Genomic DNA, 24,567 nt, shown 5'->3' on the forward strand with positions numbered 1-24,567 from the left:
CATAATAAAGGACCAAACCTCAAAACAAAGCTGGTCCAAATTCCTTTCTTATTGCTTACTGCTTAGCAGCCTTAGCTGTCACACGAGAGCTAGACAGTGAAATATGGGCACAGCTTCTTCTGGAATTATTTACAGGTTGGTGCCAATTCATGAGATTTTTTTGCCATAACAGCGGTGGTATAGGATCATGCAACATCCTCTGCATTTGTCAGGTTCACCATCAATTGCAAAAGGTAAGATTTTAAACCGGAGTCCTGTGACGAAACTAACAAGGAGTCAGAAAAAAAATTCAAGTGGGAAAAAACTAAACCAATAAGGGAACAACAGTGACAGAAGCCATGACTCAAATTCTCGTGCTATGCTATTGAAAAACCCAAGACAGCAATAACTGGGTGTGAAGCCACTATTATAATTCTTAGGTGATGAGTCGTACGGCAGCAGTTACACAATGGAAAGCATATGAGCCGTTCAGAAGGCCTGTAGTTGAAGCACATGCAGGAGGGAGAGCTTGAACAATTTTGTACAAGTTCATGTACAGGATGGAAGATGAGCATTTTCTCATTGGAGCAGTTACACTGAGCATTGCATGACAGTGTGAAAGTGGCATGCATGACGGGGATGCTCCCAACCCAGTACGATGAAAAAGGAATGTGTGCAATAGAGGTGGCATGACTGGCAATTAAATCAATTAAACTATTTTTTAAATCAAAAACAACATGAAATCGCTGAGCTTTAGAGCAACACCAAGCTCAAAGCTAGGTACAACAACTTGGTCCTCGAAGGATGTTCCAAAAATTGAGAATCCACTGATAGGAAAAAGCTTTTCCACTGCGGAACTACTAAATGTCTTCATTTTAATATTGGCAGTCGCTGACTTACAAATGTGAATATAACTTTTGAACTAACTGAATTGAGATATGCCAATCAAGAGGGACGGACTGGACCCGACTACTGTTGGTGGCAAATGCTAATAGGACACACACTCTGCAAACATTTCTCAGAATGTACAGACATCATCAATTGCACCAATGATGCTTGTTGTAATGGTGGGCTGTACTTACTGAGGCACAAATGGATTTCTTTTAAAATACAAACAACATAATTAACATTATTCTTACATTGCTACATTGATCATAACCAGATAAAAGTTTAGGTTGTAGTTTTAGGATGTTAAGGAGAAAAAAAAAAAGAATGGGGAAAACCAACATAAAAAACAAAGGCGAATTGTGTTGGGAGGGGAAAGACCTGAGCGACAATACAAAACAAGGTAAAAAGAGTTCCCTTCCAGCAACGCCAAAACTGACTGATTTCAGCATAACAATATCACACATTACACTGAGGAATTTGTTTTTCAAGGTCAGATAAATGTGTCCAGTATCAGAAAGGAAAGCTCAGGGCATCAGAGTCATTTGTAAAACAAATGGAGGTGTTACTGATTGGATGTATGCACAAACTATTAATAACCTATCGGAGTTTGATCAATCAGGAATATAACACCTGACAGTACAGATCTCCAGACAGTGGTTCTGTCCAAGTGGGTTTTTCAGTGGCTGACATCCAGTTTTGAATAAATGTGCTGTACACCAAGTAGATGGTGCAGTACATGTAGTAGTAGGTGGTGTAATCACACCACACCACCACCACAAAATTAATAAGGCTTAAGTCAATTGTCAAGTTGAGCAGTCCAATTTAGTTTTCAACTTGCTTTAAGTCATTTGGCTACAGTCTATGGATAAATTGATGAATAACTGGGTTAAGCTCTGCTATAAGTGCCCCTCGTGTTCAGTTCTATCCAATTTACTATATCCGTGTCTAAAGACCAGTGTTGCTGCTGATCTTTTGCCAGCTAGACAGGGTAGACTGTATGTTTCCTGGCAGAAATCTCCCATTTACAATTTCTCAGATTTTTATGATGTGATTAACATCATCTGATTACAAAGCAAGAACTCATGGATTTTGAGTTGATTGATTAATAATCAATATAATATATAATTCATATAATTATAATTTATAATAATCTAGTATCCCTTTTATTTTTGTAATGCAGTGATATAATACTGTCACTGCAAAAAGGTCATATTGCCCACCCCAACCCAGGTCGTACCGCAATTTCTCATTACTCATCGCCCGACGTAAACACGGACACCAATAAACTGATACAGACTGATACAGTACATCAACATGACAGATTTATCTGTCTACCTCTATGTGACACAACCAAGTTCAAAATATTATTCCAGTGATGAATTCAGCATTCACACTGGAAACATTCATCTGTCGCAGGGAGCAACTGCGGGCCGGGATTATCCAAACACTTGCAGTTTCACTGTGTAAATGTGGTCAGTTCGACTTTGCCACTAGAGCAGTGGTTTCATCACTAGAGTGCACATACATGATAATATGATGATGACGCGCTGGGTTAACTGTTCCTTCTGCAGCTCTCAGACAGGGGAGACTTTGTTTTCCTCAAAAACCGAAGTGTATGCTGACTCGCTTTGCTTTTACTCAGCAGCTGGAAAGTCAGAATGGTCACCTCTTGAGTGTAGACAAGCTGCAGCATTGATTCATGGACAAACTGTAACCTACACTGTACATTTTACTGCCACAAGACAATTTCACTGCTAACTTTTCCCTCCACTCCCATCGCCAACACCTGTCGGCTCTGAGTGCAGCCACTGGCACTCTCACTCACTCCCTCACCCACACACACACTGCCCTATTCCTTAAAGGGGCAATGACTATAGGGAAGAAAACAAAGACTGGGGGAGTAGGTGAGAATGGGCTGTGAAAGGGCTCAAATGTGCAAAAAACAAGTATCAAACTTACTTACATATAAATAAATGAAAGATAGGATATAAAAACATTTATGGACAAAAAGATGTGCAGTCTTCAGCCCTGACCTGCTTTCTTTTGGCCCTTCATTTTTGGTTTCACTTGTCTACTGGGATCTGTTAAAAAACAATAACAAAAAAACTAATGTGTGATCTCTCTTTTTCTGTGTCAATGCCAATTTTCTGTTTGCATGCATGTCCTTGAATAAGTTGAGACTGTCCAGCCAGATATATTTCATTATTTTGGAGTTTTATTGACTGAGATACCTACAGTTTAGACACAGATAACTTGCCAAAAGACACATGTAAGTGCTGGTTAACCAAATGGCATTCAACCATAGATGACCCATCATTGCAACAACAGAAAAATATTTCGTGTGTCTACTGTATCATACAGGCTGTTGCATGTGTGTGTGAAATCCTGTGCTGAAATGCAGGCATACAGAGGTCAGGAACTCTGTGCGGTGCACTGGCCCTCACAGCTATTCCTGACACGTAACACAAACACCAGCGGCTGTTAAACTTGGAAGGGTGGGGTGGCATGGAGCTGGGAGACCACTGATGTGGCATGGCTACAACAGAAGCAAAGCGGGATGTTGTGGCCTTGTGTTACAATAGAACATGTCATTCTGAGATGGCTGCTTTTCACAGAACAACCAGAAAATTAAAGGCTCTGAAGACCCCTAATTGATAACATTAGATAGTTAAGAGGAAAAAAAACAGTACAGTCATAAGAGAAAACACCCAGGCCTCAGGTATACACTTCTTAACTGGCTCTAAACAGGAGAGCTTATTTCAACACAAACTATGAGAGTAGTACATAACAACACAGGCTTCTGTTAATGTCCAGCTGTTCAAACTCAAAGGACTAATAACCTGCACTAACCAACCTGCACTAATGCAATACCCTGAAGTCCACTGGTCCAGCTGTCCATGTGACTCATGCCAATCACATGAAATGTTGACACCAACTACACGGAATAGCACAGCAGAGACAAAAATACATTATGCACGGAGAGCAAATATGTAACTATGAAGATATTCTCAGGTTACTTGTTTAATTTAGGCGAGGGTGTTGAAAATTGTTAGACCAGAAACCAACACTAAACTATAAAGCACATGAAACAGGCCACTTTTTATTTCCATCCAACAGCAGGCCATGATCAACAGCTCCGCGCTGTGATATTACGCAGAGAAGAGGTGACAGCCACTGTGATACACAGATGCTGGATTCCAATAGCTGCGAGTTGTATTATTAAGAGAAGTTGAAGGTGTGGGAACAGAACCTGAGAGCGGACCCTCCTTTTGACAGCAAAAACAGATTCGGAAAGCTTGAATTGTCATTAGCCTCACTGGAAGGACAGCAGCTATGCTATACACCTGTGGACAAGAATATGACTTGAGACGCCAAGCTGTTTAAATTAAAAAGAAAAATAGATCCACATGGGGAGAGCTGGGGTCAGCTGGTGCCTTGTACTCCCAATGCTTGTTGTTCAGGAAAGCTTCCAGAGGGGGACATGGAGCGCTGGGTGCAGACAGAGAGAAGTTTGTGTGGGTTGTACATTTCACAATCACCACATTCCATCTGCATGCATTCTTCTTCACCTGTCTGTGCCTGCCACCTTCCAGTTTTTCTCTGGTTTCAAAACACCTGCTCATATAGACTTTTTTCTCTTGTTGGCTTTCTACACAAATGCAAACCTGGTGGCCAGGTCGTCCCCCTTCTAAAAATGAGCCAAAATGTTCTGTTAGTGCTGAGCCTCTGGTCTCTGACTCACCCTTGTTGTGTTGGGCTGGTTGCTGGGCCACTGTCTCACTGCTAGCACTGTGTCCCATGCTACGGCACCTGTCCCCGTTGGCCTGCTGGGCCCTGCCTCTCCAAGGCCTCCGGCAGGAGAGCAAAACCTAAAGCCGCCTCACTCTTCAGCAACCAGACATGGAGCTCCTGTAACTCAAAACTGTCTTGACTGCTCACTTGTGTCGTTTACTCTCTGTACACTAGCCCTCCTCCTCCCTTCAGGCTGTGTGATTTGGTCTCTCCCTCCCTTCCTCCCTCCTTCTTTTGCTTTAAAACACAAACACACTCATTCGCTAAGGTCTTAGGTCCCTCCCTTCTTGGAGCTCTGACTTCATAAATAAGGTACACGAATAAGGTAATCCAGCAGTCTTACATGCCTTGCATTCCCAAGAGCAGATTTTTCAGGGTCAAAGTTCACAGCAGGCAAGCTTTGAGGTTTGGCCCGCCCAGCCATCAAGCCTTGAGGGATTTGCGATGTAGTGGGCCCCCCACAAGCACCATTTTACAGACTGACAAAACATTACTCCCTGAAGGGCGAGGGGCGGGCTCTGCGGGGTGAAGTAACTCGAGTAGTGGAAGGTGAGTCAAGCCAAGGTGGAGCTCAGAGCCAGAGAAGAGGAAGTGACACAGAGGAGGTGTCCAATGACTCTCCGGGGATTGTCCTTTTAAACTATGAAATGCATGTGCAACAATTCCTTCACTACAGTGTATCTACCTCAGGTTATTGGCGCTTCATTGGCATTGGTTTTAGATATAAAAATCTGGAATTGTCTCTTTAAAACAAATTCATTAACTTTTTACTGGAAACACCTACTCTTTACTTTTACATGCTGTATATTTCTCAATCATTTTGCCACAGTGAAAAGCCAAGACAATATCTCTAAACGCAGCACCTGGGCAGAGAGGCTAAAACTTCTCCAGAGGCCTTAATCTCACATATATCCCATGCAGGACAGAAACAAGAAGTCAGGCAGTTTCTGTCAGAACACTGCTATTAGACCACTGTGAGATTGGTTACATGTAATCAGTATGGGAGTTAGCTGAGCTCTTCCATGCATGTAAGTGATAAAAGTGGAATGTAGGACAAATTATGTTAACTATCTTTTCTACTGCTCATCAGACAGAATTTGGTTTAAAGAACATGATCCAGGTCTACTCAAAGGACAATGCAATGTAAAAACCTGTTCATAACATTTTTTTCTCTACAGATGGAGGAATAGGGAGGTAACATTAAAAGCTTTCCATAAATTACAGCGCAACACTCAATTAACTACTACAAACTATGCAACTTCTGCTACTGCATTAGAATGCAATAGATTGACACTTTAGTTTTTAAAAAGGTCAAAATAAGACAATGTTTGGGAAGCAGCGAGAAAGCAAGGGGGAAGCTGACTTCAAGCTAAACAACATAACTGTTGCTCCCTCTGCAGTCCAATTAAAGCTACAACACAGGAGGACAACTTCGACCCAGGAATGAATGGAATGCAAGACTACAAGCCAGCCTTTAGGTACAAAGACAGTAATTAAGGACCACAATCCTGGGAAGTCATTGGTAAACAGACATCTTCTAACTTATGACTCATCATGGCACTGAAATCTTTTCAATCTTTCCAAAGAGCAGCAGCAGATGGAGACAGACACATTTTTACAGGCTACAGAGAGAACATGAAACCCAGCAGAACAAAAACAACTTGATGACTTGCAAAAATTCTATCAGACTGTGTCATCATGACGAATCCAAAACATCCAAATATTAATATAATGTAACATGACACCATGTGCTGAATGATTTTGCCTTACTGGATCAATACAAGGACATGTGAAAGACTCCAGTTGCTCAACAGCCATGCCTTCATATCAGAAACACATTACTTATAGAATAAGGCAGACGAGGAAGCCCAGTTTATTTTTACTGCCTGGCCCTATGGCCAGGCATGGCTGAGTAGATCAGACTTCCCTAATCTGTTCCTGTCATGGCCCAGTTGCCTAAAAAGTGAGAGCCATTCCAATGTCCTGTATTAGTCCACTTAGTCAATGGACCGAAGCAATAACAGATCATTTGATTTCAATATTGTCTCCATCAAGCTGTAACTATTATTTCAACAAAGTCAGAAAAGAACAATAGTTTAAAGGAACTGAAATGTAAATCTTAATCATTCATCCCAGCAACAGACAAAAAGGCGGTTTACTCACAAGTACATTCCGACTGAACAGCCATCCCAGGTATTTTCCCACAGATGTTGCAAATACACAACTACAGAACAAAGATCCTCTGTTTATGAAGTATGTTGAGGTCGTCAATGACCGAGGTCAGTAGTGAAAAGACACAAGGCCATGAGTGGCAGCGAGGGAAACCGGCTCAGCTAACCTACAGGTGTGTCCTCTGGGTGAGGGCCAATGAGATAGCTGCAGTGTCAACAGCACAATGCGTCACAGGGCCAACCCCTTACTGGACAGCTTCATAACCTTACACTGTTTGTTGACTCACCACTTTCTGTCATCATGATACCATTGTTGAGATAACATCAGTCTCACTACTGCCAGCACATACACTGAAACAAAACCTTTGTCCTCAACATGTACAATTGGGGGTTTAGGATCTTTTTTCATTTGCTGACATACTTATCCAGCACAATGGAAGAGAAACTGCACAGCAAACGTAAAATATTTAAACTATACATACATCTTAAATAGCAGCATTTATTAAAAAGGGAGGTTATCTTACCAGGTTTTTCCATCACAGTGTCCAACGCTCAACAGTCAGCAGCTCCTGAAACAAACATAAGATTATGAAATGTATACGAAAAATATAACACAATACATCAGATTACCTCTTCACTCTAAACATATGGCTGTGCCTCATTACATAAGTGTCACTTGGGAGTCTGGGGGGATTATGGCAAGTTTAACAGGAATTTACAAAAGTTTTTCCAATCACTGAATTATCCAGATGTCCATTATTGCTCAGTAAATCAATGAATGGCTCTCAGAGCACTTCATTAGTTAGCAAAGTACTTTGTGCTACATTGTATGAAAAGTGCTCTATAAATAAAGATGGATGGATGGATGGATGGATGGATGGATGGATGGATGGATGGATGGATGGATGGATGGATGGATGGATTGATTGATTGATTGATTGATTGATTGATTGATTGATTGATTGATTGATTGATTGATTGATTGATTGATTGATTGATTGACTGACTGACTGGGCAAAGACAAAAATAGTGAATTAGCCCACACACTACCTCTACCTCCTTCTGAATCCTGCTAATTAATTGGTCTAATTCAGAATTTCTTTAAAAGAGACATGAAAACGCTGTCCCAATTTAAAAACTATCAACCAATCACATGTTCACATTTAAAAATATACATCTTCTCAGCATCAATCACAGAGGCTGCAGTTTTGAAGAGAACGCAATTACATTCTACCCCACGAGTTGAGGAACTAAAATGAAAGAATGAAAGGCAACCACAATCCACTTTTCAATGTCATCTTATCTAATGTATTGCTGACGAGTTTTAATCCCTTTGGTTCAAACTAATCACGCACAAGATGGGGTGGGAAGCATGAGCGTGCTGTGAGCAGCTGTGTTCTATAATCATCTTCTATTAAGTGATGTGTAAAATGCTCAAAGATGATACAAAAGGATTAACTGTGCTTGAACCAAACCTGAGAAAGTGAACACAAAATACTAGGTTTTATGCAATAAAAAAATCCCAAAACCAGATAAATAACAATGTGAAAACATGCAGAAGGTAATAACTGTTACTGTGTGATGGAATGAGACATTCAATGATGGGGTAATTTTTCTCAGGCTGCAGTCATTATCAGATACTACAGCCTAGCTGTCATGTCTATTTATTTCTAGTGTTGGAGCATATCATGGGACTTTCAAATTATACTTGAGGGGTCTTGTTTTCCAGTTGTATTGTAATACAATTAAATTGCATGGAACTTGTTATTTTACATGGGAAAAAAACACATTTTCAAAGATGGAAAAATTTACGAGACTGACTGAGAAGACAAATAAATAAACAAACTGAAGAACTGCAGATAACCAAACCCACATCTGCCCTCTGGTATTTCCAACCATTAAAGCTTTTTGATTCTCATCATCCTCATCAAGCTTTGGAAGCACACTCAAAATGTGTAGTCTTAAGTCCAAAGTATAAACATTTTTAAACATTTCAATCTTTCTACAGCTACCAAACATCTCATTTGTAACCGTTAATGCTCGAAGTTGACTCACACACCCTTAGACTGTCCTGTCTGTCTCAAGCGGCTATATTATATATTATATATTATTAGCACAAGTTAGGGATGGATGGTATACCAGTTTTATCACTGTCATGTTCCGCCATAACATGGATTTTGCAATAATGTCATTACAGTGATAAATGTTTTAGCATACTAAAAATAACGAGTTTTACTGTGGCTGTGATGATATTCAGACAGAGGGCCACACTCTTACTCGCAGAACTGGAGTTAGATCCAGTAACTACTATTTGTCTCGCTATAACACCGACTCTAGTAACAAGATGCGGACAGTAACACGATGAGCAACACACTTATTTCTATGTTTTTGCTGCAAGAACCAAAAAACACTCTCCCACCATTGCAAGAAGTGAAGATCCAATGGGTAAACTTTATAGAAATATCCCCATAACAATAACAACAACAACAACAACAACAACAACAACAATAACTGGAAAACTCTATTTGTGTGTATCATTTCACTGCTCTGAGGGACAAATCCAAAGCAGGATTCACTTCAGAACTGAAGCTCAAGAGTTCAGTTCAATACTGACTTCAAGCTTAGAACCTGTAAGTTTTGCCATTTTTATGTTGCTTTACTGTATTTTGCTGGTCGGCCTGTTGAATTTGACGTAAGCACATTCCACAGCTAATGCAGCTAGCAGGATCTATTGTAGACCCACACGCTGGAGCAATGCTGGTATATTTAATATTGGGGCCAGTCATGACAAACTGAATGCTGAGTCTCATTTGAGGCCAATTAAATTACCAGAGCAGTAGTTTAGATGTGGTTTACTGTTTTTTCATGTTGCTTTTTGTATAGTCTCGCAAAGTCAGAGCTAAACTTATCTCCACACTTTATACTGCAACACAAGCTCAGCTGGTTTTATTGTTACAGGAAAGCCCTCTCTGCTGCATGCCGCGTCAGTGTGTGTGTCTGCTGCTGACATAAGTAAATATATTTGATAGACATGGTACACTGACTGTTGTACTTCTATAATACTCTTTGGGTTGTCTGTTAAATAAATGCTGTTGAGATGCCTAATCCTTCCCTTGTCTCATTCTGAGAATGAGTGACATTACAATTACTATCATAGATTATAGGGCAGGGCATTCCTCCCAGAACACATGTAGGCCTATACCTCATTTTCATTCCTATTTGGAGCCAATAAACACATCAGTATTTTCATACATTTTTTTCTTTCTTAAAATATGTTACATTACTCTTACATTGCTAATAGAGTGAAAGAGATCAAATCATAATTTGAGTAGAATTTCCCTTGCATTTCTGTAATACAGTGATTTGACACCGTCACTGCAAAAAAAAATAAATAAAAATAAATAAATACCCTGATACAAATTCTATTTCCTGTCACCCCCACCTAGCACTTGCATTAAACATCTGTTACCATCTCTAAAAACAATCACAAGTTGTGCAGTTTCTCCACTGAAACAGGCATGTGACTGGCAAAGGACATCAACGTTGCATACAGGGCACCATCCAAACCTTAAAAAATGTCGTCAGACAAACATTTTCTACATTTGCCCATAACGGTAAATTGCAAGGACAAAACCCCTCTAATTATACAAAAAGTTCAGATATTATACTTCAAATGAGCAGCACAAATCTCAGTAAATGTATGTCACCATACCATATCATTTATATGAAGTTCACATTGATCATATAGTATAAACCTCTACAGCATTTTTGTTTTCTTGTTAGTGATTTACAAAAAACAAACATGGGAAGTGGTGTAACAACTAAAAACTAGAATCCAAAAGATTTCTTTGTTCTTTAACAGAGCACAACAGATTCAAATCACTGGCCAGAACTTGTAGACAAACATTGCTTAATTAAACTACTCATTATATTGGAGTCGTCTCCACGAATCTTTGGAGCCACCCTGCACCAGCAGAACAAAAGCCACTGGTCCTCGTTATTGGTGTGTCGCGCCTATTTTCATTTGGCAGTGTTTCATTTGTTCCTCCCTTGCAGGCTCATTTGGGGTTATAGTAGGGGTGGACGGTACACCAGTTTTGTCACCATGATGGGTGTGACGTCATGCCATGACATGGATTTTGCAATACTGTCACTGCCATGGTTTTAGCTAACACATTCAAAATGATGTGTTTTACTGTGGCTGCCATAACATTGAGGTACAGTAGAGGGCTACACTCATACTCACAGAACTGGAGTTACACCCACTATTTTCCTCGGTACAACACTGACTCTTGTAACACAAACAAAGGCTACATCACAACTAACTGTCACTTCAGTGATGCTGACTGGGAGCAGGGTCTTTGTTATCTGGTAACTGCTGCATTTTCTTAAATGGGGAAAAACTGTTGAAGTCCAACGTGAAAATATTTGACTCTACATGCCGTTTCCTGTTGCTTCTCTGATGCTTGCCCTCTGTCTCTCTGCTCTCCCAGTTTGATGAATTAAGGGTTTATTTAACCAAACCAGAGTTGGTGGTGATTGCTGGAAGAGTGGAAAGACAAACCAAGAAGGTTCTGGTAACTTTTATTTTCTTTCTGTCGAGGTTGAAAGAAGTGGGTTTTACAATGATATAATTATGGTTTCTGTAAATGGAATCTGGTAGCTTTGTTGACAGCGATGCAGCAGCTGTTTCTGGTTCATTGAAAAGGATCTTACTTCTTAACGTCCATCTCGGTGAAGTCCTTTTCATAATGCTGTCAGATACTTGGAATAATAACCTGAGCCTGTCAGTGGCAAAAACAAGCATTTTTAGTGGATGTACTTTGACAACGCACAAACATTACATTGCAGCCTGTTTCTCTCACTCTCACTCAATACTAGACCCGTTTCAAAAATTACTGTCTCCGATATTTACTTTATGATTTATATTTGAACGGAATTTCTCCCATTGGTACAGGACATGAAGGGATATGACTGATTGGGATATGCAGTCCAGAGTGTTCCTCAGTGCAAGAGTAACCAGTCAGTTACTGAATAATGGCTGTCAGGCTATCAAAAGCAAAATTAACCAAAACTGATATCCCAACTTCAAATAGTAGAAAATACCAGACTTAAGTGTTACATTTGGAATGAAAGAAATGCCAAAACCAAGAAACATGGAATAACATTTCATAGGTAGAAAATTGTTTTACAATATATATTTTGCTGTTACAAACGTGCTGAATTTGATATTTCACATCACAATAAGTTAGCTTTATTTATGATTTATGATGATTTTATGATAACAAGAATGCCCTGATACTATCCATCCATTTTCTATACCGCCTATCCCTTTCGGGGTTGCGGGGGGTCTGGAGCCTATCCCAGCTGTCAATGGGCGAGAGGCGGGGCACACCCTGGACCGGTCACAGGGCAACACACAAGACAAACAAGCATTCACACTCACACTCACACCTAGGGGCAAACAGTCACCGATTAACCTAATGAGCATGTTTTTGGTCTGTGGGAGGAAGCCGGAGTACCCGGAAGAACATGCAAACTTCACACAGAAAGGCCCCGCCCGGGGATCAAACCGGCAACCTTCTTGCTGTGAGGCACGCGCACTACCTGCTGCGCCAACATGCCGCCCCCTGATACTAAGTTAAGCTAATTTAGGTCAGATAATAAATGATAAATAAAATTTAAGTTGCATATCAATAAGAAAATTAAATTGATCAGTAATCAATCTTTTTATGCATGTATGAGATCAGAGCTAAATTTGCATTGGTTATCTCTCTTTATAAACATGCAGCCATAACCCATTTATTTTCACTTGCACAAAACCAAGACTATTTTATCAGAATATGGAACTGTTACACTGCAACTCTGCACAAGCCTGCTGATACACTGGATATACTGTCTTTTTTTTGTGTATAATGCACACCTTAAATTGGAAATCAGCAAAATGTCTCTTTATGTATTTTTTATGTGTTGGATGTATGGACTCTATGCAGCCAGAAATGTGCCATCAATTCATACACAAAAACAAGCAGCTCTGTCCCACACATGCATTGCTAAGCTATATCACACGGATGCTACTGTAGTAATTTCATTCATTTCATTTTGTGTGTTGCACAAATCGATTTGTCGCAGCACGTGCCACATACATGTCTGGTTGTTTGGTCGATATGCTCTTGTCCAACCATTCTCACTGGTCAGAAAATGGCTGGTGTTACTTTCATAAGGAGAAAAGTGTTTCTTAATCCATCAGCCCCACTCACTCATCAGAGCAGCTCCAGTCTGTGGCACAGTAGCCTTCAGTGCTGATAGGCTGTTGTGATGTGTATCACAGTCAATGTCTGGTGTAATGAAAACAGCCCTAATGGAAACATATATGTAACTAATAATAACATGTTGGTTTTTTAAGAAAGATCCAGCCAGGAATGTCCTGTAATAGTCCTGATATTGTTCAAAAGTGGTCAACAAGTCACGCTGATCAATGACTTGTCAATCGCAGATCACAGTTGAAACCTGCAGGTTTCAACTGTGATCTGAAGAGCAGTATTCTCCAAAATGTAATGTCTGTCATTTAATGTTTCTTCATTTCACAGAGCTATTAAATGAGAAATAAATGATGATGAAAAGCAGGGAAGCAATTCAATTACTCTCAAGGGACTGATGGCAACAACAACAACACTATTTAGTAACAAATTCATAACTTTAGTCCTATAGTTTTTAGACTGAGCAGCTGGGCAGAGGGAATGATCAGTGTCAAGATCAGGAAGACAAGCACAGATAAGCAGCTGACACTGACAAACATAAAGATAGCACTGGTGTCTCTCCCAGTGAGCTTCACATTAACTATTCAAATGTTGGCCTTGCATCTAATTGGTCAAAATCAGTAGGTGCAGCTACATCATGACGCTGACAGGGGAGGGCACAAATAGCAGTATCAAGCTGCACTTTGAAAGGTCAAAAGTTCTTTTGACAACAAACAGGTAAGACCCAGGGTGCGTGTGACCTCACTGCACAATGTGTACAGTGCAGCATTAGAGGGTAGCCTGGCAGGCAAGCATTTGACGTTCTTATCAGGTTGACTAGGCCAAGTTCTTCTGGGCTTTTGATAAAGCACAGGTTCTATGAGAATTGTTTAATGATGAAAGAAAAGTGAAATAAGCCAACATTAGTTACTTTTTCCAACTACACAATGTTGTCTTGCTCCATCAACTTACTTCTACTGAAGATCATTGATCATCGATGAACACTTCCCCAGAAACCTTTTCCTTGCAGTTTGACTGTGATGTCCGGTTGGAGCAGGACAACTTAGCAGCAGTGACTATGGCACTCCTGTAAAATATACAAACAGCTGAGTACAGAAACCAGGCAGATACAACATCAATTTTTCTTCATGGTTCTGGGTTTTTTTCATAACTTCAGCCTGAAAACCAGCTGAGAAAGCTCACTTTAGCAGATACGATTTCAGCAGGTGCCATTTTCTTGGATTGTAGTGCAGAACCTTTGACTGCACTACTGCACTACAATCACCACATCACCAGTGACTAAAATACCATCAAGTTATTAGTTCGTTACCTCACACGAAAACTAAAGAAGCAACTCTGACGTGAACTTTTAAATCAGCTAGTTTTAGCTTTCTAACAGTGGACAACCCTCTTCCTGATCAGCTTTGGTTCAGTCCAACTGGTTTGACAAGTGTTAGGCTAAAATGTACACAGAGCACATGCTCAACAGCTGCAGGCAGGACTACATGCCTGTGCTGTACATTTAAAACATACAGCATGCATGTTTTAAATACTGTACCTGCTCCTCATTGCAGGACATTTTTGCTCAAATAAAGTCTGTAAAACTCCCGAAAATGAGCTCAATTGAGCTACAATAACAAAATGATAGTTTAATCTCAACTCTTATGAGGCAATAATGCTTCATTTACTGGTTCCCCCTGGGAATCAGACTTTGGTGCAATACATAGGGTGATCCTGTAAATTGCTTATTTTGTATCTATTTCCAATAAATACATCCATGTATACAGTCAATGGTAACAGGTCAGGAGTGAAAGGAAAAACTGATGAACTACAGTTACTGCAAGCTGAACACAATCACTGCCGTTGTTATTATTTTCTCTGGATACCTATGGTTCTAACACATAAACTACTAAATCTGAACTAATTAACAAAAAAATAGCACCATTTTGTTATTTTCTTACCATTTAAAAAAGGCTTAATCCATCTATTATTCATTGTTTCCAAACTGCCCATAGAGAGAGAGAGAAGCTGATACGTATTTGAACTCACAAATAATTCACCAGATAAAGTTCAGCACCACTGCAACCCAATTCTGTTCTCAAATATCCTCCTGGAGCACTAGGCCCCAATGAGCTCCAGCTCTCAAGTGCAACATCTAGCTGGTGCAGGCTTGCAGCAAAGCAAACACAAAAGTGAGTTAATGTGTGAGCATACAAGCCAGTAAACTAGAGCAGCTGAGCCAGTAGGCAGTCCCCGCAATGTAATGCAGAAGCCCAGAGGACACCACATACACACACACACCGCACACACGGACAGACACACACAGTCACAGTCTCATTATTTTACAGCACATTCAAAGGTTGAGGAGGAGATATTCTCACCTATGAGATACCTTATGTCCAGTTTCAAGTCACTGCTTCAATGTTGTCTTGGTGAATGAAGGTCACAAAGACGATCTAAGCATTAGCCAGTACTGAGTTGAATTTAAAGAATGGTAGGCATAAAGGCAGCCAGATTTTCAGGTTTGGTAACAGGATCTAACAGTGGTATTTCAGTACTTTCACATGAGTGCAAGTGTATACCTTTCTGCATTTTTTATGGAGGTGAACCCTCATATGGTTTTACACAATAAAGTTGCAATACCTTGACTAGTGTGTATTTAAATGATCAAGAATAGCTTCAGACTGACATTTCAGAATGAATAAAGTCTGCAACAACCCCAATACAATGCAATATATCAATATACATGTACAACATCAATAAACAAAGACGACTAAATGAGGTTGATATTGAATAACAGGCTGACAATTATGTTTTGCATTCAGGGCTCTGCAGGATCGTAGATGCGACCATTAGCTAACTTAGTAGTTAAGCGTGGCTCATGCTGTGGGAACAAGTCATACACTGTTGGAAAATGGTGGTGCATTGCAACATTACTGTGTTGTTAATACATTTTCAGAAATGGAAAAAAAAAAAAAAAATTGGTGGTGTATGCGCCCTGCGATCGGCTGGCGACCGGTCCAGGGTGTACCCCGCCTCTCGACCGTTGACAGCCGAGATAGGCTCCGGCCCCCCGCGACCCCGAAAGGGATAAGCGGCATAGAAAATGGATGGATGGATGGTGGTGTATGCGTACATCTAAAACGAAAGGCTGCAACAAAATCATGTGCTGGTGCAACCAACTGAAAAAGCTGCTAGCATGTGCTAGCGTCTGTTGCTCATGCATGTATTGTATCACAATGCTAATGCAGGCCACAAAACTGGTAGATTGTAAAAGATTTCCATTTCTACCAAGTGCACTTTTAGTAATCATGCAAGAATCAAAACGATCAGAATCAGAGCCGATAGTGTGTTATCTGTATCTTACGCCTCAGATTTCCTCTTCAAAACACAATTTCAACCTCTTGTTTTCTGTAGTTACTATATCTTAGCACCCCCTTTGGACCAAAGATGTATTTTTCAAATATTTTACATCATAGTATTATCAACAATAATGACTGATCTTGCATCCAGCAATAATCTGACACTTGTGAGAAAAAGTAAGAGTTTTTCACAAATTTTCCAGCGTAGTTCTTCAAACAATGCATTGAAAATCAATTCATTAGTAACTAAGCCACTGGTAAGCAGAGTGTAAATCTAAGCACACTCTGGACAGCCACAGAGAAATTTGCAAACCACCTATGTCAACTGATATCATGCTAACTGGATAAAACATACAAAAACATACCTGATCTCAGGTTGCAACAGCTCACCACATTGTCTGAATTCACAAGGTTTGTTAGCATGAATATAAAAACAAGTTCAAGATATAGTCCTTTGTGATAAAATTAGCAATCCAAACTGTAAACAGACCTTGTTTATGTAGATTTTAGCTGCTTTAATGGAACTGAAGTGCTGTTTTAAGATGAAGGATTATGTTGCCTTAGCAAAGCAATAATAGCTCCTAAGATTGCTGCATGCTGAATGATACAGTTTAAGAAATGTAAGAGGAAGATTTCACACTGTAGCTGACATGCTCAATAGATATGAGAGTCAATGTTTAAAATCAGCTGTGCTTGGTTTGCGCTGCACTGGTAATTCATACATTTTACACAATCCTGTTTGTTCCCTGTGAGCTCCCAGTTCGCTCATTAAGAACTGCCAGTTCATTTGAGAAAGGGACAGAGCTCTGCAGAGCACAGAGGAGTACAATCAGCCAGTGGGGCCATGGTCATTCTGCAGACTTGGCTATCACTAAATGATGAACCAGGCTGGAGTTTTTTGGGAGCGAGCCGCATCGATCTCAATGAGCCACTGTCAACAGCTAGCTCATAATGGCACACACATCTGATTATACAAGCCCTATGATTATACAGACCCACAGTGTTCAAATGTTAAACAACATCTGAACACATCTCTGCTTTCTATGTGGTTCTATTATATATATAAATTCAGGCACTTTTACAGTTTGCTTCTTCTCTCAAATTTGACAAAAACAAGCACAGACCACACCTCTGCCAGGGCTTCATTTCTGTTTGCTATAATTATAGTAAAACTAGAAAAAAAAATCAAGAAACATGTTATTTGTACTCAGATCATGTGTGCCAGATATCTTTGATGTGCAGTCTTTGATGGACGATTCCCATCCTTCAACGTTAAGAAATCCTTCCTGGATATGCACCAAAAATCTACTCCTTGGAAAAAGCTTTTGAGGCACACTCCGAAGCAAACTGATATGAAACTGACAAATATAAGGCTAACTGAAATGAAAACATTATGTCTTTGGCTGAGGTAAACATTACCTCCAGACAACATTTGGATTTCAGCCAAAGAAGGTGTTCTTATGAACAGGATTACAGCTCCCATCTATGATAGGCCTCCATTTCCCACCATTTGAATCCTCTGAAAATAAATGTCAGTCCAATGCAACACCAATCTTTCAACCTCATTCCAAAATGCGACCCACCTTTGTTTATTCAGATTGAGATGAAATTACTAACACCTCTTCTGCTGATAAACGAGGCGTAATCCCGGTCAGATGCAACAATCCGCGGCTATTTGTATACAAAGCGCAATAACATGACTGACCTGATTACAGTGCTGCCTATCTAGAACAAATACAATAAGCTGCAGCTCCTTTTGTCTTCGCTCTTTCTAAAGAGTCCGTGTTGTACTATGGGGCGTATTTTTGCTTTCAGCCAGTACTAAAAGCACAGGGCACTTGTTAGAACAAGTAGACGGGCCTGTGAATGGAATGCGGTGGAATGCTTCACTGAGGCAAGTTTCTTACCTGGTAGCCAAATAGTTTGCACCTGAAGCCTCCCTCCAGACGGTCATTGTAATGTAATGTAATGTAATGCTACAGCTGCCATGCAAAAACCCGAGGGCTCAGTGACGCCTCGAATGAAAATTTACTCAGAAGAATTATAAAACAATGAAAACAATCTCTGTTTTAACATTCTGACGGTGATACGGCGACCTGAAAACAACAGTCAGCCCACCAAACAAAAAAACCATTCAGAAGGTACTTTCTGTGATTCAGCAACCAGTTAACGCTGCATGTACTGTACATGTAAGCAGGCTAACACCAGTCAGGTACAGGCAGCTGATATCAGAGGCTCATTCGGGAAAAGTTAAACATAAGGTACTTTAAGACTCTGAATATTGTCCTTTACACTTTGTTCATTCTTTGAGCTGACTGTGACTACCATATTGGAAGCAGTAAGGTTACTAACATTAGGTTAATCCTTGGTTGCTGCTAGCTAAAGTAGCTAAGGTAAAGCCAGCAACAGGTGACTGGTGTCTCTGTACTGTAGCATTAACTTAGCTTTGTTAGCTAACGTACATTCGCTCATACTTGTCGTTCTACTTCAAAAAGACCAGTGTATTACGGTGCACAAAGTTTACTCACCTTTTGCAGGAATCGGTTAACTTGTGTGAAATGTATCCAAAAGGCAGGAGACGTGTTTAACCCGTAACGTTATCTCGTTGAGCCCTGATTACTTTTGACACTTGTCGCTCAAAGGGAGAAAGCAAGGCGGAACTAGCTTCACTAACTACCTTTTGACCTAAATAAAGTCACAAAAGTAACTTTCTGGAGCGTGCGAAAAACACAGAGCATATAAACATCGCCTACTTTTTCCAACAAATGCTAAGAGAGCCTTTAAGTGGTATATTTAAATCCTCTTTGTCAACACTTTGCTGTCAAAAGCTCTGTCACGTTAACTCGATAGGAAGATTAAATACTGTTGCGCATGCGCACTTCTTGGCAGGGTGGCCGCTCCCCCACCTGAGAGAAAAATACAGGCCACAGGGAAATTGGACGAACCACGTGACCAACTGAGCGTTATGAAAGAAAAACACACTCTGAAGTCATGGCAAAGAAAGGGACAGTTTGTTGAATAGTTTTTGAATACAAGCAGATGATCACTTTTAATAAGTTCATACATTTGACTTGCCATTTAGTTAAGGGTGAAATGTAACACATGAAAAATTCGGCAGCCGTTTGGTCCAATTTGTTTTCATTTAATAGCAGTAATCCTCAAGGGCTGTTGACATTATCAAGGAAAATGCTCAGATGTATTGTAAATATTAATGTAACCCTTCCTCTGTGGAGATTGTGACTGAATAGTGAGAAATAATTGACTAGTGAGGTTAAAATTCAATAGTGAGAAATATTGTATTAATTAGTTCCACTTAATATATCCATAGAGGAGACAGCTGAAGATTTCTATGCATAGAAAATGAAGATATTTTCCATATTTTCTTCCACTGTACATGTTCAAATATTTTCATTGATGTGTGACATGGTGAAAGGAGAAAGACTGGGTTTTTCTTTTACAAACTTTAATCTGCACAAAAGTGTTATCTTCTTGATAAAGTTGCTGTGTTCAGTATTCAAATTCACCGCAATCCACATTCCAACTGATATTGGTCCAATTAATCTCTGCTCTTTTTGAAACACGAGTATTCATACAGTACTTTGTCATGTAAAATATCCAGCAAGCAAAAGTTTGAATACTATGAACTCTTCTGGTCATTCTTTGAATTACATGGCATGAGAACAGTCCATGGAACATACACCCATGATCAGTGGCACAGAGTTGTCTGCCATCTACTGGGCTGCTAAAGACCCTGTCACAGAGTGTGGACATGTCTGCTAAGAAAAACTCAACCTAAGAATCATTGGAAGTCACTCATCTAATCCCAGGACTAATTACAACCAGGACTATTTATTTTGTACTTTTTGACTGTGCTGTTTAGTTGACATTTATTGATTAAAGCCACACATAGAAAAAGAAATCATTCAGATTGTTTTCCACACTGTCCTCTAAGTGTTTGCAGTAATCCAAGAACAAGGCATCGATGCCAGAGCTGATACTGAAGTTGTTCAATTCATTCAACTCTGATAAAATTTATGTGCCCTTTGTTTTCTTGGTATTAGGAAGTAAACACACTGTCAGTGCTGCTTGCTGTGAGAATAGCTGCTACAGCCATTCCCAGTCTGGAGTAGTTGTTTGTGCTGAATATTTTGCTGAACAGCTCTCCATGCGTGCAATTGTTGGGAATGAAGGAAAAGTCACACAAAAGCAAGCCTGCCAGTGACCTTTAGGTGGACCTAGTCTAGCCTCACTGCCCCAGACAGGGTTTCCAACCCTCATACTATGTTTAATTATAGTACCCTTTCATGACTTGAACCCACAGTGTTTTTGCTTGGTCACAGGTCAAGGACTGTATTTATAGTTTTATGACATTGGGACCAGGGATGTTAAGATCCAAGCGATAGAGGAGGTGATATACTGTATATGTGTATGTACAGTGCTGTGAAAAAGTGTTTGCCCTCTTACAGATTTTCTTGTTTTTTTCACATTTGGCACTCTAAAATGTTCCAGATCATCAAACAAATTCTAATGTAAATCAAAGATAACCTTAGTAAACACAAAATGCAGTTTGTATATGATGGTTTCAATTATTAAAGGAAAAAGGTTATCCAAATCAGCCTGGCCCTATGTGGAAAAAGTAATTGCCCCCCTTGTCAAATCATGAATTAACTGTGATTAGCAACATCTTTTGGAAAGCTGAGTTCAATTTCACTGGCCACACCCAGGCCTGATTACTTCCAGACTTGTACAATGAAGAAACCACTTAAATAGAACCTGTCTGACAATATGGAGTACGCTGAAAGATCTCAAAAGGCCAAATATCATGCCACGATCTAAAGAAATCCAAGAACAGCTGAGAAAGAAAGTAATAGACATCCATCAGTCTGGAAAGGGTTACAAAGCCATTTCTAAGGCTTTGGGACTCCAGCGAACCACTGTGAGAGCAAGTGGAGAAAACATGAAACAGTGAGGAACCTTCCCAGGAGTGGCGGACCAACCAAAATTACTCCAAGAGCACGTCGACATCTCATCCAGGAAGTCACAAAAGAACCCAGAAGAACATCAAAAGAACTGCAGGCCTCACTTGCCTCAGTTAAGGTCAGTGTTCATGACTCAACCATAAGAAAGACACTGGGCAAAAATGGCATCCACGGTAGAGTTCCCAGGCGAAAACCACTGCTGACCAAAAAGAACATAAAGGCTCGTCTCACATTTTCCAAAAGACACCTGGATGATCCCCAAGACTTCTGGGAAAATATTCTGTGGACTGATGAGACAAAAGTGGAACTTTTTGGAAGGTGTGTGTCTCGTTACATCTGGCGCAAAACTAACAAAGCATTCGATAAAAAGAATATCATACCAACGGTCAAACATGGTGGTGGTAGTGTGATGGTCTGGGGCTGCTTTGCTGCTTCAGGGCCTGGACGACTTGCTGTGGTTGAAGGAACCATGAATTCATCTCTCTACCAAAAAATCTTGAAGGAGAATGTTCGGCCATCAGTTCGTGACCTTAAGCTCAAGCGCACTTGGGTTATGCAGCAGGACAATGATCCGAAGCACACCAGCAAGTCCACCTCTGAATGGCTCAAAAGAAACAAAATTAAGGTTTTGGAGTGGCCTAGTCAAAGTCTGGACCTGAATCCGATCGAGATGCTGTGGCATGACCTTAAGCGGGCTGTTCATGCTCGAAAACCATCCAATGTGGCTGAATTAAAACAGTACTGCAAAGAAGAGTGGGCCAAAATTCCTCCAGAGCGATGTGAAAGACTCATTGCAAGTTATCGCAAATGCTTGATTGCAGTTGTTGCAGCAAAGGGTGGCACAACCAGTTATTAAGTTAAGGGGGCAATTACATTTTCACATTGGTGATTTTGGTTTTGAATTATTTTTCACTTTCAATAAATTGAATTACCATTTAAAAGCTGCTATTTATGTTCACTCTCAGTGTATTTTTCTTAAATTAAAGTTTCTTCAATGGTCTAAAACTTTAAGTGTGACAAAAAAGCAAAAACAGTAGAAATACAGTAGGGGGCAAATACTTTTTCACAGCACTGTATGTAAGTATGTATGTATGCATGCCTCAGTGTGTGTGTGTGTGTGTGTGTGTGTGTGTGTGTGTGTGTGTGTGTGTGTGTGTGTGTGTGTGTGTGTGTGTGTGTGTGTGTGTGTGTGTGTGTCTGTATATACATATGCAGACATACACACACACATATGTATGTATGTATGTATTTGTATGTATGTATGTCGATGTTGATAGCGATAATCTATTTGAACAATTCCAATCTGGAAACCAACCCCGAGCATAGCACAGAGACAGCCCTTGTTACCAATGACCTTGCAGACAGGACACATTTTGCACAAATAAAATCCATGATACACACGTGTGGATGACAAACCACTGTCAGCAGTGGTAAAACTGAGCTATTCCTCACTGGCTCTAAATCTACCCTCTAAAAACTAGTATTTGTTCATTCTCCATTGGTGAACCCACCATACCTGTCTCCGCACAGGCTAAAAGCCTTTGTCATACAAACAATATCTTGTGGATTGCCTTTTCCATCCATGAAACATCTCCAGATTATGCCTGCTTCAAAGCAACACTCCACAGAAGCCTGCGTCACTGCTTTGGTCCCATCATGCATCGACTACTGCAATGCAATCCCGGCAGGCATCTTCGACAAACTTATTCACCAACTTCAACTCATACAGTCCTCTGCAGCACAGATGATTACACGTTCAAAATCCACTGAACATGTCACTCCCCTACCGATTCAACTACACCAACTTGCTGTGTGACAGGGGATTAACTTTAAAATCTTATTATTAACATTTAAAGCTCTCCATAATCTATCCCCTGCTTACCTACTTCAGATTTACTCTCCCTCTCGCTCTCTGCGGGCTGCATGAGCAGGTAGGCTGGCACTACCAGCCATCAACCTTGGCACAATGGGTGCTGGGACCCTCTCTTATGTTGCACCCAAATTTTGGAACTCCCCCATCGCATCTACATGCTGGACTCCATTACACAATTCAGAACTGCTCTTAAAACCCATCTCTTTAAAAATAGTTCATTCAATGCTTCAACTGTATCCTTTACTACAGTATTCTTTGCTACTATGTTAGTTACTCTGTTGCTTATCGCATGTCTTAATGTTAACGGTAATGATGCTTTATCACTGGTGCTTTTTTGTTTATTATATGTTTTGTTATTAACTGTGCTGATGTTTTATTACTGGAACCTTGTTGCTTATTCTATGATTTTACTGCTGATTTTTTATGATGTAAGGTGACCTTGATTGCCATGAAAGGCACCATTGATTAAATGTATAATATACATTATTGGCATTCTTCTTATTAGTATTAGTTGTAGCAGAATTAGTATTATTAATATTATCACATCTGCATGTTTCCAAAAAAGCAGGCAAAGTTCTGCTGAACCTTTAGGCCTTTACATGCTAAACTGCACCTTCAAATCACACATTATGTGTTCTCTTTCGGTTCCACTTGTTTATAAGAGGGACCAAAATCAGTTAAGGTCCGAAACTGCAAGAGTGAACCTTGCAATTACAATTGCCAATTCTCTTTCTATCTTTGAATGTCCTCTAAAAGCCTGTCTATGTCATGGTCCGACTGCATCTCTCATTCCCAGTGTATCTGTTGTTTATCCATCCCTTCTGTTTCTTGTTGGTCTCCTGTGTGTCCTTTCTCTGTGTTTGTGTGTTTGTGTGAGAATGGCACTTCATTTTCCACCTGCAACTTGCCCACTCATCAAGCTCCTGCAGTGAACATACCTTGTCTCTATATTCTCATCTTCACCAGATTGCTTAGTTCACCCACACGGTTCATGGTCAGTTGATTCTAACCAGTCTGTTGTCACTCACCACCTAATTTATACTACATTAACAGTGAAAGAGAAACAGAGATTGTTCATTCACAGAATACAATTTTTCTTAAGAGGGTTTGTGTTTGCATCAGTTTGGGCTCGGAGTTTTGGGGGCTGGGAACTTCTTATGATGACACAACAATGGCCCATTAAGTTTGAACAAAACAGCACACTCAAATACCAATGTTTTTGGGTATGTGAGAAAGAAGTGAGAGGAAATTAAGTTAAGTGCGCTTTGGAGCACTGTCCTGCAA

The 24,567-nt window shown here is 40.1% G+C and overlaps 1 protein-coding gene across 4 annotated transcripts in view; it reads right to left on the reverse strand.

The window, feature by feature from the left end:
- Positions 1-19,263, reverse strand: part of phactr4a (phosphatase and actin regulator 4a) — a 33,489-nt gene extending 14,226 nt beyond the window's left edge. For 3 of the 4 annotated variants that reach the window (XM_070984926.1, XM_070984925.1, XM_070984923.1), the window contains exon 1: positions 4,610-4,797. In XM_070984926.1, coding sequence (XP_070841027.1) covers positions 4,610-4,667 — 58 coding nt within the window. In that variant the 5' untranslated portion in view covers positions 4,668-4,797. Of the gene's footprint in view, positions 1-4,609; positions 4,798-7,354; positions 7,400-18,959 lie in introns of those variants that run through there. The other variant, XM_070984924.1, reaches the window with a different exon arrangement.
- Positions 19,264-24,567: the final 5,304 nt, after the last annotated feature.

Source organism: Chaetodon trifascialis, chromosome 17 (genome assembly GCF_039877785.1).
Source record: "Chaetodon trifascialis isolate fChaTrf1 chromosome 17, fChaTrf1.hap1, whole genome shotgun sequence".
Classification (NCBI taxonomy): domain Eukaryota; kingdom Metazoa; phylum Chordata; class Actinopteri; order Chaetodontiformes; family Chaetodontidae; genus Chaetodon; species Chaetodon trifascialis.